The sequence below is a fragment of the Centrocercus urophasianus genome, unplaced genomic scaffold (genome assembly GCF_019232065.1).
Source record: "Centrocercus urophasianus isolate 14NV4802_14NV808 unplaced genomic scaffold, USGS_Curo_1.0 seq_46, whole genome shotgun sequence".
Taxonomy (NCBI): domain Eukaryota; kingdom Metazoa; phylum Chordata; class Aves; order Galliformes; family Phasianidae; genus Centrocercus; species Centrocercus urophasianus.
In genome coordinates, this window is record NW_024885044.1 from 712,731 (window position 1) to 732,129 (window position 19,399).

Consider the following 19,399-nt stretch of genomic DNA (forward strand, 5'->3'; position numbering starts at 1 on the left):
TACTTGTGAAAAGTACTGGATTATCAGCCAGGGAAGCTCAAGAGCAGATGAGGCACAGACAGAAGCACTACCTCCACCTGCCCTGTGGGCTCCCACGACCCGAGCCCTGAGCTAGAGGGGTCACCTGGAGGGGTACACAGCACATCAGCTCTCTGCTGGCCTTCCTATTCATTTGGACAACTATGGCCATCAGCACCAATGGGGGCATGGTGATTCTGGTCAACCTTTATCAGCTATGAGCTGGAGCGAGACCGTCTCATCATGAAACCTCTTCCAAGTAAGCCTACATAAAACCAAAATGTTGAGGAACAGCTTTCAATGGAGAGAAAAATATTTCTTACACATCAAATCCCAGTAAAAAAAAAAAAAAAAAAAGGCTTCATGAAACCAATGCTGAGTTCAAGTTCTTAATTAAAAAGCCACTTGTTTGGGTCCATATCACCCCAATGAGTTTTAGTGACAAGTTTAGCACAGGAAAGCACCGGGTGATCAGAAATCAGGACGTGTGCCACACAAGGAGTGCCTCACTAAAGTATTAGAAAAACAGCTCCAACATCTCCACCTCTCACCCTACACAAGGGAGCTTTTCCCATGAGCAGTACATTATGTGCAGAGCCAGGCCGGACACAACTGCACTTTGTGCAAAAGCAGAGAAGCTGAGAAGCCCATAGTGGTGCTTCCACACACAGCAACTGTGATTTAATTTCAGGGGTTTTCTGTTAGTTTTCACTACTGAATTCCTCTGAACACAAAAGCAAAAACCTCCACAGATGGGTTTGTAGTGAATGTAAGGAAAAGTTCAAAGCCACCTTTACTTTTTGATGATTAACCCCATTTTCTCCTCCAAAGTGACAGCATTTCCCAAGTATGGGACTCATCAGCTCTGGGAGGAACTTTTGGTAAAATTAACTCAGCCTGAAGAGCGTGCAAATGAAGACAGAGTCTCAGCACGGACTGCTGCTGCTTTTTGTGCTGAATGTTTTGCACAACCTGGAGAAAACTCTGTTTAAAGAGCAATTTCACAGGAACTGCTGAGCATAGTGTTTGTTGAAAAACACCAACCAGCCAACCAACCCCAGCCACACAAAGAATCTATGTGGGACGGAACCAGAGATGACTGGAAAGCCCAGTTTGCAGAGCTTTTAAGGTTCCCTCTGGCATTTAATCCTGGCCCATTGATCTTGGGGGGTAGGGAAAAAGCAACAAGTAGCTGAACTTGGAGCAGCACACTTCTTTGCACATTATCTCATTTGTGGGAATTCCCATGTCACTCACATCACCCAGATTCTGTTGCATCATACCCAGATATTGGTGTGGCTCACCCCCCCCGTAGGGCTCAGTAGAGCAGCGCACCTCTTGGCTGTCACAAAAACATCACTCCCACTGCTTGCAGAAGAATAATTCAGATTTAAATTGCTGCAATAAAGCAAAATTAGCACCAAACAGAGCGAGGCTTGAAATGAGATTCACACCACCACCAGTACTCGCAGCTTCAGCCAAAGATCAGGGCCGCCCTGCTCCCCACAGCTCCAGCAGCAGCTGCCCCACACATCCGCTCCTTATCTGTGCCACAGCTGCTGGGCAACACGCAGCAGGGACAGCACTGCAGCTCCTCACAGCTTGTGCCAAGCTCTGAAGCTGGTGTGTTGAGATTGGCACTGGAGGGTATGAGGAAAGCAGCAAGATACTTGGATGTGCACGTGTAATTTTAAGGTCTTGCAAACAACTCCCCCTCTTTCTGTTCATTAAAAATCAGCCTTCAGATGACTTTAGTTTTGCCTTTCACAGAAATACTGTGTCTAAATGAGCACTTTCACCATTCATATTCACCCTCCCAAGGAAGATCCATGCTCCAGATGTCAATAACCCCACTTAAGAACAGCAACAAGCTGCAACACGACCGTGCCTCCACACGGCATTCCTCACAGCACTGCAGTGCTTCGTGGCCACACAAAGCCAGATTGCTCACACTGCTAGCAGGGAGAGAGCACGGCAGGCACCCTGTGCCAAGCAGACAACACCCACAGCCTTCCCCAGAGCAAAAACATTTCTCTACCCCCCACCCCTGTCCCACCATCCAGTTATCGATACAGCAGGCAGCAGCACCGGGATGGGACTGAGCTGCAGACAGTAGCAGGGCTGCATGGGGCTGAGGCTCAGCGCCGGGGCTCCAGTCCCCGCAGGATGAAGGTTTTTTGGGAGAGTCCCAGGCCCTGCATGCCTCCATTGCTGTGGCGAAGTCACTGTCCCAGGCACTGCTGCCCACGCCTGTGATGCTACAGCGCAACACTCTGACTTCACCGGGAGGGAAAAGGGGCGGCTGGGCAAAGCAGCAAGCGCTGCATTCCAGAAATAGAATTCTGCCACTGAAATCAGTAGTTTTTGTTTGTGTCGCAGCGGGAGCAGGGCTGGCTGCTCTCAGCTCACTGCCAAGGCACAGAGCAGCCTGAGCTGTGGGACCCGTGTGAAAACAGCACAGGGTTTGTTCTTCCAAACAGTGTCAGGGAGAGAGAAAACGGGGTGTAGGGAAAGGTTCCCCCTCTGCCTCACCAGTAAGAACGTGCAGCAGCCTGGGGAGGCAGCAGTGCCCGTGCATCTCCACGAGGTGGGGAGGAAAAGCTGCCCCCAGGAGCAGAGGGCAGCAAACCCCTGCCGAGAGGTGGCAGGCAGCAGGAGGTGAGGGGCCACTGCATCCGCTCCAAGAGGGCTGCTGGGACCAAGAGATCTAACGGTGGTGTTTTTCAAGAACCAAAGTAGCTTTAAAACCATTATATGGAAACTCTAAAGGTGCAGCTTTGCACCCCGGGTTCTGCCATCTCCAAGGATTCGTCCGTTCCTGCATCCCAGCATACACACCAGGCTCCTCCTGCAGACAGCTTTTTGACCGCAGTTGGACAGACGTCACAGGGAGCGACCCAGCTCCTGTGGCACCTCCACGCCACAAGCGTTATTACAGTGCTTCCCCACCTCCCCTCCCCTGGGCACTTCTCAGCCTTTGCTCTTACTGCTGAATCACCCATTGATTCACCAACAAAACGTTCTCATTTGAAAGGGAGTTTAAAGAAAGCTTCACATCCAAGCAACACCGCACCTCTTCACACCCCGTCAGCTTCAGCAAACTCCGTCACACTCCCTCTGGACTCCCAAGGCTCAGTAAGCCCCAGCCCTGCTCGGGATGCTCCAAGCCCCGCAGCGCTGCGCCCGCGCTGACACTCCAGAGCTGCGGCTCTGCCCCGCAGTCTTTACGCACAGTTCAAAAGACGATCTTTCCTCCTCTCACAATAGCAAAAGGAAGCAGGGCTCTGCACGTCCTATGCAATGCCTGAACAGCACACCAGACGCTGCAGACACACGACTGCTACCAGCAGCTCAACTACCCAGCACGTGGCCCCGCAGTCTCCCCAGGTGCTCTCATCAGATGCAATTAAGAAGGAGAGTTAAAACACGGGTGAAAAAGATCAACGGACTGAAGTTCCAAAGGATTTCACCTTTTCACACGCAGTGAAGGGACCTGCTGGCCCCGAGGCATTTCTGCGTCCCTGTGTGCGTGGATTCGGGGTGGCAGTGGCCCACTCTGCTACTTTTTTAAAACAAGGCAGCAGCCTCAAAGCCATTCTGTCAGCCAAATTCGACCTTCCCAATTAGCACGAAACCAAGGATTAACAGATCATCAGAGCAACTGCATTCCACGATGGGTTTACACAAATCATCACCTAACAAAAGCCGAGGATAGCAGCTGTGTGCGGGAGGGGGAGCTCAGGGGAGAAGCACAGCTTTGTCCTCATCCAATTGCAGCAGCGCATCTCCTGTGATTCAAATGGAGTTACTTATTTCTAAGAGAGTCCAACAGTTTTCAAACTGCATGTTGTCACTGCAAAGGGCCAGTGCCAAGCTCGTGGCGGTTTTCAAAGCTGAGCATTTTGCTATTTACACTGACTGCTTGGAAGCTTGAAGTTGGTTTCCTGAGTGAAATCTGGTATTCTCTGCTACATGTGCATATTTGTTTCCTTACTGTAGGGCTGCTGCAGAACACTGCGTCCTGTGTTACTGAGCCAGGTGCAGCACTGAGCTGCAAGCCCTTCTTCCCCTTCTGGTAGCTGGGGAGGAAAGGAAGGACTATCCGGGTTGTGACAGCTACGAGAGGTGGCAATATCCCTGGTCTGTCTACACACAAACATTTAGAAGAACAGTAACATTTACCAACATTCCCTGCTTCCCCTCCATACAGGATACGCACACAGCCGCTTCCTCTAAGTAGATCCTTACTGCAACATGTAACAGCAGTGCTGCTGGGCTACAGGCAGGACTCCGTCCTGAGAGGAAAACTTCCAGCTGCTGCCCTCGCCTGTTGTCGTGGAACCTGATTATAAGGTGGGTTTTGTTTGCATTTTAAATTTCAAAACACCACTCAAAAGATCACTCCACAGTAACCTCAGGTGTAACAAATGACACCCTAGTTTAACTCTCCTCCTGTGCATCATCCCATCCACGGTGAGCACAAACCAAAAATACAAGAACTGACCCAGAGTGGCAGTCTGGCTTTTCACTTCTGTGCCTCTCATAGCGGAGAGACAGCATGGGAGTGCTGCACAACAACATGAAAAAGGTGCATCAGAACATGTTCATGTGGGAACCCCGCGTGCAGGAGCAAGCTCAAGCTCTCCTCAGCTCCGCTGTGCCTCTTGCAGGGAGCTGGAACCTGCCTGCATGCTCTGAGGAACACTCAGCACCTCCCGAGATTGAAATAAGATAAACTTTGGGATGCCACCAGCAGTACCTCCACGTGTCTCTTGGAAGGAAGCGAATCTAACAGGTTCTCTGACAGGACAGAAAGCATCTTCCTTGTCCACAAGTCCCTGGCAGCCAGCAGAGCCGCCCCACAGTTCCAGCACCATGTCCAGCCCTGTCCCCAGCCCTGTCCCCATCCTGCCTGCCTGGGAGTACAGCAGATGTCTAAACCACATCTGGCAAGGATGGGAAAAGGCGCATGGAAAATGGCACTGGGTACAAGGCTCCTGCTTATGGAAACAGCTGGCTTAATAAGGAATATCTAATATTAATAATATTGACCATAGGGTTTTTATTGACTCTTTTTCCCCTGTTGCTTTTATAGCAGTCCCTGTTCCTGTTGTCTCAGGCACACATAAGCACTCCTGAACGCCAGCAGCTTTCAGTAAGAATATTTCAGGCATTCCCATGACAACAAGTTGTGACACAGATCCTACTTTTAAAACACAAGCTTAAGCAAATACTATCAAATCACAGCCTTTGAAACATTCACCAGAAATGCTTTTTTCTCCCAGCCCGCTCCTAGAGCCTCGCGATTGCTGTTGTCCCTTTAAAAAAAAAGATGACTTTGAGCGTGTTTGCAGAGATTTGTTATTGCAGGAGCTGCGAGGTGGGTGGAGCTGCCCAGACTCGGAGGAAACCGGGGCCGCTCAGACGGGCTCTGAATGCAGACTGCAGCACTGAGATCCTCAGATACTCCTATGGTTTTGGTCCCATTTTGAATCCTCCACAGAAAGGACTTGTTTTCCCAACTGCAGTTCAGATGAGGCCAGAATCTCACATGAACAACGAGCATCATTTACCACCAGCATGTGGACAAAGCCCTTCCCCAAAATTTGAACATTTTCTGTTCTCGTGTAAACACGCTTTAATCTTTTGTACATGAAAGGTCACGGATGTACACTGGATTGCTTACAGACTTTGCCTGGTGCTTTTCAAAGCGAGAGAGAATGCTCTCCAGATTACAATGCTGGTATATATGGTTGTGATTTTTTTTTTTTTTTTTTTTTAATGCTAATGATTTCCATCTTTGGAACAAACAAAATTACTATTAATTATGGTTTCCAGTCATTCATTCGGGGGGAAAGCAGGCTCGAGAAGGAAGTTGCTTCTACTCTAAGCATACACTGCTCCGCATTTATGCGGTTGAGAAGATTAAAACTTTCTACCCCCCACCTACGCACTATTATGTGCTGTGGAACTTCCCACTTCATGCCCCACAGCAGGAATCTGTACTGACAGAAGAAAAAAAGTCGTGAAAAACAAAAGAAAAAACCCACAAAAACCAGTATCTGAAGTTTTCACTGAAATTGAATGTATTTCCATTAAAATCTCCAACCTCTTCCCATTGTGGATTTCTTTCAGTACGGTTTGATCTACATCAAACCTCGAAACAACACTCAGCTTTGTACATCTGCTGCAATCACCCACCCTTCCCAGCTGCCATGCTGGCACAATCTGTGTGTGTGAACAGGTGAGCAAAGAGCACCTCCATAAGGACTCTCCATTTCACTAGGGACAGCCCAGCCAGGCCTAATGGTCTCCTTCCACAAATGCCCTCACAAAACACCTCCTCAGCTCTGCAGAGCCACAACCAACATATCTTACAAACGACCTCCTGGCAATCCATCCCCCAGGTCCTGCCTCTTTTGGCTTCATCTGCTTCTCACAGAGACCTGTATTTCATGGGATAGGAAGCACTGCTTTTTAGCACCATTTAGAAAGCCAGGGAACACATCACAGTGCTGGTCGTACCACAGACCTGCATCAGCTCGGGGAAGCAGAACAGACCGACTTTTCTTGTTTTTAAGCTGAAGTGCACGGCGTTTAAACCCGGAGCAGGAGCTGACTGCCCCCCCAGGCCGCCGTGCTCCTGCCCTGCGCCAGCTCCCAGCACACCCGCCAGCACGATGACGACGCTCACAAGGAGACCAACCGAGCCGAGCGCTTCTGCTTCGTCTTTCACCGCTGGGCTCAAGTTCCCACGTGCACCACTTTTGTAACTAATCAGAAATCCATCCCCCAGCTGCTCGGTCACCCAGCAGGGCTCGGGGCAGCCACCGCCCGCCGGTGCCAACCGGGCACCGCGCCGCGCTCCGGGCTCCCGTCCAGGGCTGAACCCGCGGGGGGACGGCAGCGCCTCGGGGACCTCCGAGCGGCCGTAGGCAGCGCCCGGCTCCGGCAGCGGGGCCCCGTCGGGGCGAGGCGGCTCCTCACCAACCTTCGATCGGCTTCAGGTAGTCGTAGTCGAAGAGGATAGAGAAATCAAATTCCTCCTGCGGGCTGCCGTCCCGAGCAGGGCCCGGGCCGGGGCAGTGCCCGGGGGTCCCGTCCTGCGGGTCGGGCTCCGCAGACTGCGCAGCGGCGCTCATCGTGGCCACCCCCGGCGGGCAGCGGCGGGGCGGGAGGCTCGTCCGGAGCTGGCCTGCTGCGACAGGAGCCCGAAGGGCGATGGGAACCTGAGGTATCCTTTCAAGTGCAAGTGGAGAGCAATTAGGGGGAAAAAAAAAAAAAGAAAAAAAAAAAAAAAGAAAAAAAGAGGGGGGGGGAGAAAAAAGGGGCAAAAAAGAACCGAAATAGTAACGTCTTCCAGGGGTCGCTGAGGCCGGCTCCGCTGCCCCGACGGCGGTCGCACGCGAGGGGGATCGGGAGCTGAGCGGTGGCAGCTTCCTGCTCCCGTGCAGCCACCTGCCGCCCGGAGCCGCCCCCGAGGAGGAGGAGCCCTGCCCGGCCCGCACCGGCCCCGGGGAAAGGGTGGCTGCTGCGGGAGGATGCTGGAGGAGCTGGGGAAGTGAAACGAGAAAGGGAAGCGCAGGGCTGTGGGGGATGCCGATAGCCTCGCACAGTGCGGGGGGTGGCGGTGGTGTGGGGAACCTCGGGAAGTCTCATTGAGCTCCCACGGGGTGAGCCGCCCTCTGCGCTCTTACCCCACGCTGAGCACGGCTTTGTGTCGTGCACGCAGCCTCTCCCATCCCAGCATCAGGCCATGCTGGTGGAGCCTGCAGCAGCTCCAGGAGGCCAGGTGCTGCCCTTGCCTTGTCCAGGTGCATTGCATCCCATGCCTCGTGCTCCCTGATCCCTGTGCAAGCACCAGCAGGCAGTTTCTGGACACACCTCCTGCACTCACAGGGACTCCTGCCTCTCTTGACTGGGACACCCATAGAAACACGAAGCTCTGCATAAGGCCTCTGTTCTTTCCCCACCTTGCTCACAAACAGCATTTCTCCAACTAGGTCCCGTCACATTCCCCACTGACCACACTGCCCCTCGGCCACCTCCACCACACTGCCTCCATTCATCTGCACCTTCTGCAGGCACTGCCCTGCATGCTGGCCCTGCCTGCCAGCAGCCTGCTGCCCTCCAACCTCTGCTGCCACCAGCAGTGACTTCACCTGGAGATCCTAAATTTGTGTGTTGACAGCATCTGTGGTCAGACGACTTTGTTCCCTCGCTTTCCTGTCCATTCAGTCCCCTTTACTGGTGTGCACATTGCTGTCATTGGATCTGTGGGTTTGAAAAATGCTCTCAGTCTGTGGGCAGAGTGGAGTGGCAAAGGCAGTGGGACCAAGATAATTTAAAAAGTGTATTAGCATTCACTTCAACCTGTTTGTATTTGCTAAGCCTGTTAGCAGGTCAACATCAATTGCATTACAAATCTGACCCCAAGCTGTTGGCTAAGCTCACTGAAAGCCTCTTACATAGCACACATCAACCAGGATCTCAGCACAGAATCACAGAATGCATCAATAGCACGTAGGCTTGTAACCTGTCCCCTTTATCAGTAATATGGCAGCCAAAGAATGACCTCCTCATCACACTGTTTTTCTCCGTCTTTTGCCAATTCACAGCACCAGAACTGGACTTTCCTACTATTTAAAATCAGTTCCTCTGCTGAGCTTCTGCAGAGCGCTCAGCAAGCGCCATGGCAGCAGCTCCGGGATGCGTTAGGGGCACCTATTGGTGAGTGCAAACACTGCACGACGCTCCCTGCTGTGGAGGGAAGTAAGGGCAACTGCAAGGGCACTGCTGTGGGAAATCAGGCCTTACTGACATTAATTCTTTACTTGAATGTGGTTAGGGGTAGGGGAAGTAACCTTCCAGAGGGGCAGGTGATCCCGCAGACCTGCCACGCTGAGGTTTATTCTGAGACCTCTCCAGGAGGAGATGGTCAGCTGGAAATAGCAGGAACCCTACTGCTGTATTCTGTCTACACGCGTACAACTGGAGCATGATTTAAATAGAGAGAAGCCCTTATTCCATATTCGCAGCCACCAGATTAATGAGGGATGTCACTGCAATCAGGGCCACATTTAACTGAGCAGAGACTCAAAGAGCGATGGTTTTTGCTTCTCTCATGAATGTGTGATACACCCAGTCCTACAACGGCACGCTCGCATCACGCTGTCTGAACTCCCCCCAGCAGCCAGGAGCAACAAGGAGCGGGGTTTCCACAAGCTCAGCGTGCAGCTGTGTGCACACACGTGTACGTGTGCAAGCAGCGTGCAAAGCCCGGGGCTGCGTGCATCTCCTGCGCCGTGTGCGGCTGCTCCCGCCCGCGTGGCTCCCTGCCTGCCGCGGGTCTGCCGGCGCTCCGCTGAAAAGGATCCAGTGTCTCTCTGCGGTTCAGCTGGAGACCACAGTTAAAGTCTACCTCATCTGCTGCGGCGATTCCTAACGCTACGCGAGGCCCTCGAGCTCTGGAGTTCCTTACTGTCTGCTTTGGCCAGAAGCGGGCTGCGCTGCCGCCGGGTGCAGCCAGGGAAGCCTGCGCAGCCGGTGATTAGCGGTCGTGGCTACTGGGACCCAGAGCTGGGCCCCCCCAGAAGGCTGCAGCTGGGCTGAGCTCCTGCCCTCAGGAACGTGCGCGGGGAGCGGCCCTGCGGGGAGCGTGGGCTGCCGCGTCTGAGGGCTCCGCTCAGTCCCCAGTGTTTAAATTTGAAGAACAAAATATATAAAATTGGCATATTTATTTATCTGCTCTGAAATGATGCTTACCATTTGCTGGAGCGCTGAGCTTTTATCATTGGCTGTTCTATGTGAAATTTGTAAGAAAAACCAAATATACTTGCTGATCTTGGCTTAGCTCTAAAGGGAGCTGTCAGCCTTCCAGCTCACAACACATGGAGCACGAGTGGATAACATCATTTATATTAGCCACAAAAAGAAAAGACACAAACGATAACATTGGCCTTTCAAATTAAGATATGGATGACTGGCAGAGAGCATGGGGAAATGACCCCCTCTTCTGCTCAGTCTTTATCCAATCCTTCATCCTGTGTTTCTTAGCTCGTCTGCAACCCATTAAGAATGTAAAGTTTTGAAGTTATCCTTAGCTACTCCTAGAATTAGTAATACTCCACAAATGGAAAATGTACCTTTTGCTTTCCAAGAGGACCATGTCATGCGAAACAGCTTCACTGCTAATTCATCGAATCATAAATTCTGACACTGGCGAGGAATTAGGGTGACAAGACAGCAATGAGAGAAGTGTTGGAGAAAGGCAGGGATTAGCTCAGTTTGTAGGAGTCGGCTCTTCTGCCCAGCAGACAACCTGACAGATGTCAGGGAGCTGCAGCCACCAGGCACAGCGCTGCGTGGCTTCCCCTGCTCCCTCTGCGTGCACACAGGGCACGTGAGGACACTGGTCATATGGGAATAACAGCTCCCACAGGCTTCCAGGGCGCAGAGGTGTGAGTTATAATGCTGCACCCTGTGGGCTGTGCTGGAACTTACCCTTGTGTTATTTTGAGCAGAAGTGGTCTAAATCCACAAAGTGCAGATCTGGCCTAAGTAGAAATACACAAAACCAACCATCAGTGGGTGCAAGCAGCTGCAGCACACAGATTGAGTGAGAGCCGCAGTTTTTGGAGACCTCTGAGGACTGAGTTTAACTTAAACCCCAAACACGTTCTTAGGCCAACAGTTAAGAAAAGATGTTTGAGCTGTTACAGCTACATGACTTCCAAATACTACCCAGTGCACCATTAATAATTTGCAGTGAAGAAAAGGCAGGAAAACTACAAGGCTGAAGCAGTCTGCGGGCTCTTCCGCTCAGTATGTGCACTCAGAAAAGGCATCCAGCCACTCCAAATCAAAGGAAAAACCCAAACAATGTGACAAATGCTTCCTAATACTTGTTTTCCATTAAGACTGGAGAGAAAGGCTAGAATGCGGCATGCAAAGACCAGAAATACTACTTGCTTTCCCTAACTCCGTCTTTTCCACATGACAAACACTTCCTCCCCACAAAGCTCCTCCATCTTTGCTCCCTCCAGTTCTCTCACAAGCAGTGCAGCCCCCAGCCCCCACCAGGGCTCCCAGTGCCCACACCGGAGCTCTGGGACTCAGCACCAGCTCCTGGTTTTCTGTAACTCTGCTCTCATGAGCCAGAAAGGTGTTTCAAGGAGTTAAGCAAAATCTGTCCTTGGCAGCAGTAACAAAAATTGCAGCCACGTATACTTGCAGCAGCCTCCGCACAGAGCATAACTGGAAATACATTGTGTTGCCATTTCAGGGAACTGGAGAATGGAAGGACTCCTTTTCCACATAGTTGGATGAGAGCTTGCCCTTGGCAGCACTCTGCTTTCACAAACTTCAGAAGTATGTGAATGCTGGACTACCTGGGTACTTGGGGACGAGAAATCCAAAAACAAAGCTAAGAATACTTTTCAGTGTAATACAAACTACGATTTAAAAAGCTCTTAGCGTAACTCTCAGTGTTTAAATCTGCTGCAGATCTGATACGTCGCTTCCAAGTTTCAGTTTCTCCTTACAGTGTCCCATTGTATTCCCTGCACCGTAACGCGGGGCGTCGGATGATGTTCCGAGCTGAGAGAAGATACAGACACTTCTCAGAACTGCACTGACTGCTAACTGTCGGTAGGACCACCCGACGTGTAGCCACATCTGTAAAACTGCAGCACGCTCCTATTAAACAGTTCTGAAGAAAAAGAGGTAGGGCAGGGTTTGTTAAAAATGCTGCACTTCAGCAGCTGAAACTCAGAGGAAATAGAAATCTGTGCTGTCTTAAAAACCAAAGAGTCCTGACGGTCCATGTGGCAAGCATCAGAAATTTAGCAGGCAACCAGGACTCGCACGTGGACTTTATCCAAGCGCTTTCAAATGAGCTCAGACTGCAGAGGATGAGCTGCTCAGCCTGAGGTGCGGGGAGTGCTGGGAGAGAAGAAGGAACGGGAGGCGGTGGAGGGGGGAAATATTCCGGCACTTCCTGTGAGGGACGCACTTGCACACACTACCATTCAATTTTGGGGTCAGGTTGAGTCAGAGAGATTACCCCCCAATTTCAGGCTTAAAGCGGTTTGGCAAGAAAGGGCAATGGAAAAATTGCTCATATCTCCACGTTCCCATTAAGTTCTGTAGTCTGCTGTGCAAACCAAAGGAATGCGCGTATCATAGTTTAAAAAAATAGATTAAGCCAGTAGTGGAAAAGAAGCTCTAGGATATTATTATCCTTGGCTGTTTCCAAAAAATGAATGATGAAACATTTCAGTTAGAATATCTATTGGAATGTTATAAAAGAGTGCTCCAATTATGTCAGTGTCCCATCTGTGAATGCGATTTCTGCCCTGTAAGAGAGACTCGGAGGTGATTCACTGGCTGTGAGCTGCTGTAACCGTCTCGCCACGCGTGCTGGCCCGCAGGAAGGGGCTGCCTCGAGAGGCAGAGCAGCAGGAATGTGGGAAAACGGGATGACAGAGGGACTCAGTCACCTGATGAAAACCTCTGCTGTGTCCGTGTCCTGCTGACATTTGCAGAAGCTCAAGGGAGCACAGCCAGAGCAGCACCATCCTTTTGCAAACAGCCACGTACAGACTTCGTTCCCCACTCTGAGCCAGCTCTAATTGTAAAATGGGGCTAGAGCCCAGAATTATTAACGCTTTCTTACACACCCTACGTTAATGAAACTCCTGCACTGTTCTGTGGGTGCAGGAATCCTCCCAGACCCAGAGCAAGATCCTGAAAGTGCCACGTGCTATTTATTCCCAGCAGTTTCAAGCAGCTGTATCCTTAAGGACGGGTTGGGAACAGAAATGACACAACGGTGAGTTGCTGTCAGAATCCACTCCCACCGCCGCTGTGCCACTGACAGGAGCAGGAACTTTGCCTAAGGAGAAGCAGGCACCCGGGCCCAGGAGTGCAATCCCAGAGCACCTCCGGGCTCTGCCGTGTGACTGCACTGCTGCAGCGGCTGCTGTGCTCTCAGATATTTGATCTGGAAAACAAGTCGGTGCTTTTTGCTTCGGTTTGTGACTGCAGGGCATTGCAGTACTGCTGGGGAAAGTGGGGACGCACGATAATAGAAGAAATTCGGCAGCTGCTGTCAGAGTGCTGCCTGGTAGGTGGCTACCCTATAGGTGAGAGCGTGACGTTGCTTAGGAGAAAAAGAATCCCATCTTTCACCTTCCTTCTTTCTCTGCAGCAAAATAAGTTCTCCGGGTTGTTGTGAGAGTGACTAAGAGTGGCTGAGGTGCTCGGGAGAGAGGAGTCGTGGCCGGAGAAAACCGAGGACCCAGGAGACAAAGCGATGGCCTGATCCTAAGGCGGTGCAAAGCCCGTCAGCGCCTCTCCATTGGCTCTACCGAGTTCTCGGATGAGCCCTTTTGGGTGCGTGTGTTAATGAGTGTATTTTGGCAGGTGCCTGGGGAGCTTGCTAAGGCAGGGAAAAAAAAGAAATAGCCGCCACTACGAGCCTTGCCAGCACAGCCCCATGGAAGCGGCCGCGTCCCTCACGCGCATCCCCGATCCCGCACGGGGCGGCCGCGGGGCTCAGCAGGCACAGCCGGCGGCGGGGAGCGGAGCGGGACGGAATCGAAAATGGAACGAGTCCGCAGAAAAGCGCTTCCATCCTCCACCTCCTGCCCCCTAGCGCAGCTCCGCTATCAAAAATAGCGACTCACCTGCGCACCCCTCCCCGCCCGGGCCTCGGGGTGAGGTGCCGAGCGGGCAGGGGGCTGCAGGGCCGGGGAAGCAGCCAGCGCCCCGCGTTCCGTCCGAGAGCGGGGCGGCGGGGCCTTTCCCAGCGCGGAGCATCCTCCGCCCGGTTCCGCTCGGAGCTCCGGGCACAGCTGCTCCCGCGGTCGCGCTCCCTGAGAGCCGCAGCCCCCGCAGGGCCGCCCCGCGTTCCTCCCCGCGTCCCCACGCACGGCCGCTCCCGGCGCCGCGCCCTCCCCCGGGGCCCGCAGCCGCCCTCGCCGTTGCGAGGGAAGCCGGAGCGTGCCGCGGTGCCCCCGGCCTCCGCCCCGCCGGGAGAGGGGGGATCTCGGCGGCGGAAGCGGGCCGTCGGCTCGGGGACCGAGCGGACCCCGGCGCCGGCGCTGACAGCGGCGCAGACTCCTCCTATCGCCGCGCTTAACTCTTCCCTCCACCGGCACCGAGACGCCGCGGCGAGGGCGGGGGAGCGGAGCGCGTCCCCCCATGAATCTCCGGAGCCCTCGGGCAGACTCGCCCCGATCGGGGCCGCCCCCGGGGAGCTCCGAGCCCGCGGCCCCCCGCGCCCCCCGCCCGCGGCGCGGCCCGGAGCCGCCCGTCCGAGCTCAGCGCCGCCCCCGCCGACGGCGGACCCGGGGAAGCCGCCTGCGGAGCCCTGAGATCCAGCCCCGGGCAGGGGGCGGAAGGGTTAAGCGGCCCGGAGGTTTGACAGCGAGCCTCCTCGGGTGATGGCTTGGAAGAGGAGAGCCTCTCTGGCTGAGGTTTAAAGGAGGTTTCTCCAGACAGCTTTGTATCGCCTTCAAACCGAACCCAAACCCCGTCCGGTCCCTTCCTGCCACGACACCCCACTGCCCACCCGGCCGCGCTGCCAGTGGCAGAACGGAGCGCCGGGGCCGCGGGGTGAGCGGCACAGCGCTGGGAAGGGGAAAGACACAGAGACACACAGCACACACACACAGCACCCCAGCAAGACCCTACCTTGATCCATAGACCTCATGATGTGGTGGTAACGAAGCAGCCTGCAGGCAGTTTCTCTCTGCATCGGGAATTTAAATTAAAAAAAAATAAAAATAAAAAAATAAAAAATAAAAAAAAATTATCAGTTGAAAAAAGAAGAGGAAAAAAGTCTTCTTTAAACCATGTTCGACCGGTGCTGCCCAGACAGAGGGAACCCCTCCTGCTTGCCTCCTCTGTAAGCGTTTGGAGGTGCTAAGAGGGATCCGAACTGGGCTGAGCTTGTTCCTGAAGTGAAGTCAGTTCTCTGCTCTGAGATGAGGGTTACTAGAGAGGGAAAGGCCACTTCCTTCCCTGCTCCGAGTGTTTATAGTCTTTGAATGCTGTAAAATAACGGGATTCCCTCACTGTTTCCTCCTGTTTATCCCAGTGCCATGGAAACCCCTGGATCGCCTCCATCTCCCAAACCGAGGGCTTTCCTGCAAACTTCACACTCAGGAATCCATGACGTCTCCCAGCTCCGAGCCAAGGCAGCTCTGCGGCTTTCTCAGTCTGCAGCACAAGCACTTAATTGTTGAGCAGAAAGCTAGAGAGCGAGAAAGAAAGAAATATGGATGATGTTAAAAATCCCAGTGTGTGCTTTTTAAACAAAACTCGCAGGCACTGCAAAGCCTTTCAAAGCAACGGGGCTTCTGTGCAGAAGTTTTCCTTCTTCCCAGCAGAGACGAGCTCAGGCTGCTGCTGCTTTTACCTTTGAATAAATCATTGAGAGAACTCGAGTCCCAAGCTCATATTTACGACTTTTAAATTTGCCAGCACCCTATTAATACCCATCAAGTCTTTCTTCATGCAGAAGACGAAAAGAAAAAAGGAATAAGGGTTAATTTGTTTGGTGGCGTTTCACAGAACTCTCTGCTTCTATTTTTGGATCCATTTAGAAGAGAGAGGAGCAACCCCACAGCTTTCCATTGATACACGTGGAGCTCAGCAAGAAAGAAATAGCCAAGGAAGCCTCTGAAACCAAGACAACGCGGGTGTGTTTACACGTACTATGTATAAACAGGAAAATAAAGCAAAAGAAAACAGGAAAATAAAGTCAAAGATGTTGCGAGCCATGTGCTGCCTACAACAGATAGTTTTCACTGCCACGTTAATGAGCATCTGCCTCTTCGTTCTGTGCTGGTGCAGAGCCTGCATGCGCCTGGGCTCGCGGGTGTTTCTCCCCAGAAGCGATCCTGAGCTCCAGGAAGGACAGCAGCGCTCAGCCCCACCGCGCCGCGCTGCGAGCCGGGGTGGCTGCCGGGGTCAGCTGGAGCCCTGGGCAGCAGCGGGGAGTGAGTCACTGCAGCGGGACTTGGCCGGCGCAGCGCAGAGGGCTGCCTGGCACCCGCGCGCCGTTTCCATTTTTCACTCTCTGAGTCCCAAAATCGACTCGAAGGAGGTATCACAATCAAACTTTCTGCTTCTCTAGTTTGTTGTCTTGCAGGCTAGCAACTGCAGGCAGGCCAGGGAAACTCAGCGCACCTCACTTTCCTAGCCTTTGTCATTTTTGGATGTGCAGGGGAGGAAATACTTTCCCCAGCTCCGCACCCTGTAAATGCGGTGTGCTGCCACTGAACCCGGAGGGTGCTGGGGGGCACTGTCCCTCCGTACAGTCACCCCGCGGGGCCGAGCATCCCTCCTGCATGCACACCTGAGGGCTCCCAGGGAAACCTTTCCTCTTCCCCCTGCAGAGGATGAGCCCATCGCCCCACTGCTCTCTGAGCACCACTGTCGTTTGGAGTCTCCCCTTTGGGCTGCAACCTGGAAGGTTTCCCTTCGCAGCCCACCCTGCACAGCAAAGGCACCGCTGAGCACAGGGTGCAGGATGCAGTGCTGGAGGAAGGAGCAGCCAGCAGAGCAGCACCACAAGGCTGCCGTCACACCTACAGGATTTGCCCTTTCTCAGCCCTGTGCATCCCTGGCATGGTGTGTGATGATGCACCACCAGAGTGGTGCGTGTGGGTGCACCCCAGGTCCCACACAGCTCCCCCCAGGATGGAGCTGGTCATGCTGCACCCAGCGACACTGCTCTTTTTCAGACCCCACAGGTTTCAACCCCAAAGCCATCTTAGCACACTCTCCAAGCCAGTTGCAGACCAGATCCCCCATTTGCACCATTTGAAGCAAAGTCAGAGTTGCTCATTTTCTATTTCCAAATATTAAGGGGTGTCTGACAGTACTGCCCTGCTTGGACAGGAGCGCAGCATCACTAGTTCTGCAGTGTTCACCATCATACCCCTCCCTGCAGCATTGCCTGCTCACCCCAGCCCCTCTCACTGGGGTCACATCGGCAGCTGAGGAGGAGCTGGAGGGGCTTCAGGCAAAGCACAGCCCTGCAGCAGAGACAGGGGGGGCACAGGGTCCTGCAGCAGAGCAGGGGAGCAGGAGGTGGGGGGACAGCCTGGGGGGGCCCTGCCAAAGGGTATCCCAGAGCGAGCGGAGAATGGGCGACCCCAATGGAAAGCTTCACCTCATCCCACGCTGAGCTATAATCGGGGGAGCAGTCACGGCTCAGCAGTTATGGCACACAGGTTGGCTTCCCTAGTCTGGACCGTTTAAAAATACAATGTCTTTCTTTTAATAGCTCGGTTTGATCGGCTCCCGCTAGTTCACATGACAGGGTTTTCCTAAAATATCTTCTTCCACCAAGTTTTTTCCAACTTAAAAATGCTGAATCCTGCTACCCAAATTAAACTCAGCTAGAAGCGAAAAAAAAAAATAAATAAAGAACGAAGTGAAAGAGGGCTGGCGGCTGCCTCCGGACTGCTAGCATTCCCCAAACCAGCATATGACACAACTGTAAGATTTCCAAGTCTTTTGGAGAGTTCAGCGAGAGAATCCTGTCCTCCACTGGCTGCAGCTTCCCCGCTGAGTTAAACTTTCCTGACGGAACCTTTCTCCATCTGGCTCCGCTCGCAGCGCGTTGTGAGCGGCCGTGGAGGAGAAGGGGGATATAGTTCAAGTCTTATATAACTGTGCAGGCTGGATGCGGGGGCAGAGACTTTCCCTAGAAACGAGAAATTTTTATATATATATAGTTATTTTTAGCTTCCTTTTCAAAGGAAGGCCAAATACCTCCGACTTTCCTTTGCTTTCTTATTTTGGTATCACTAAGGGATTTTATTTTTGGAGGTAAGGAACTATTAATAGCTAATATTTATAACTATTTATTCCCTCTTTAGGAGAATACTTCCTCTTCCTTTCAGGGGCATATTCCAGACCACATCCCTACCCCCCAGTGGCAGCCCCACCGCATGCACGGCACCCCGGGATTCGCAGCCAGGACCTTCAGCTTCGGGGATGGAGCGGGGGGGACACACATCTCCCAGCCTTGGTCCATGGGCCAGTTTGGAAACTGCTGCAGCCCCTTTGGGCCGGGCACACAGCTGAGCTCCCTGCCTCCCTGCTGAGGAGCCGAGCAAGGAGCTCCCTGCCTGGCATGGAGAGCTGCGGTGCTGGGCAGAGCCGGCAGCCAGCTGGGGAGCGGCGTGCTGGGTGCCAGGCCAGCCACCCCCCGTCCCCAGCATCACTCCCTGCTGGGAGCCACGCGGCCTGCCTGGCTCTGTGCCGTTAATCAGCAATAAAAAAACCAAATTGCTTGTTTAAATAAAAAAATTCACATGCTCTCCAGAAGATAAGACATCAAGGCTTCCTGAGGATGTGCTCACGGGCCATCAGGGCAGCTGCCGGAGAGTTTATCACAATAGACTTCACAGAGACATCTCTGTTTTCCACTTGCAAAGGTATTTCAGGCTCACAACAACAGCACTTTGGACAAAAGCTGATCGGCCTTCCAAAGTAAATACAGTCCTCCCCATCACGTACAGGACACACCGGCGACGTGCTGTGGGCACAGCGCTGCGTGGCCGCTGGAATCAGGTGCCCGCTGTGCCCTCACTTCTCCTCACCACACTGAGCACAGCACCGCAGCACAGCCTGCCTGCTGCACACTGGCATCTCTCTCCATTTCTGTAACGGCCCCGGAGCACCGTGACACCAGCAAGCACTTAACCAACCAAAGCCTGTTCTGACAATGCACTTGTCTGAATAAAGTATTCGTGCACTTAATTAAGCTGCAAGCAGAGTGTCTGATCTCGTAATGATCTCCACGTGGCTCAGGAACGCGCGCAGCTCTCGCAGGCTGCAATCAGAGCGGCTAGGATTGTCCTCATCTGAACATCTTCTCCAAAAGAAAAAGAGCTTTTCATCTACAATGGAAGCTGCTCAATTTTTTTTCTACAACATCCAGTGAGCTGAAAGGCTATTTTTTGAGTCACAATGATTTTCTTTCCTAAGAACTGGCCTTTAGCGAAAGGATTCTGTTTGTGAATATTAAAACTAATTTTTGTAAGTAAAGAGTGATTTTTATTTTTGCCCCTCAACAAAGGCAGCTTCAGCAAACAAAACCACAAATAAGAAAGATGTTGAAGAAAGTGTAGAGAACATTCTTTCTCTTCCCCCTCCCCTCAAAAATTTCCTGTAAAGGAAAAAATAAATGTCTTTCTCCTCACTCACAGAACAATAGAGCCCCACTCTCACTGCCTTTAGTCAGGCAGCTCTTGAATTAGCATCCTCTTAAGGGATGTGAGGATGTAATTATTGCAGCTGACCCCACACAATCCCATCCTAGGCTGCAGTCTTCCGTTTTCCCCATTACCACGTCTGT

At 52.7% G+C, this 19,399-nt stretch overlaps 1 protein-coding gene across 5 annotated transcripts in view; it reads right to left on the minus strand.

The window, feature by feature from the left end:
- The window catches only part of NFATC2 (nuclear factor of activated T cells 2), an 88,263-nt gene extending 73,465 nt beyond the window's left edge, over window positions 1–14,798 (minus strand). For 2 of the 5 annotated variants that reach the window (XM_042834458.1, XM_042834460.1), the window contains exon 1: window positions 7,010–7,432. In XM_042834458.1, coding sequence (XP_042690392.1) covers window positions 7,010–7,160 — 151 coding nt within the window. In that variant the 5' untranslated portion in view covers window positions 7,161–7,432. Of the gene's footprint in view, window positions 1–7,009; window positions 7,433–14,715 lie in introns of those variants that run through there. The other 3 variants (XM_042834462.1, XM_042834459.1, XM_042834463.1) reach the window with 3 other exon arrangements.
- Window positions 14,799–19,399: the final 4,601 nt, after the last annotated feature.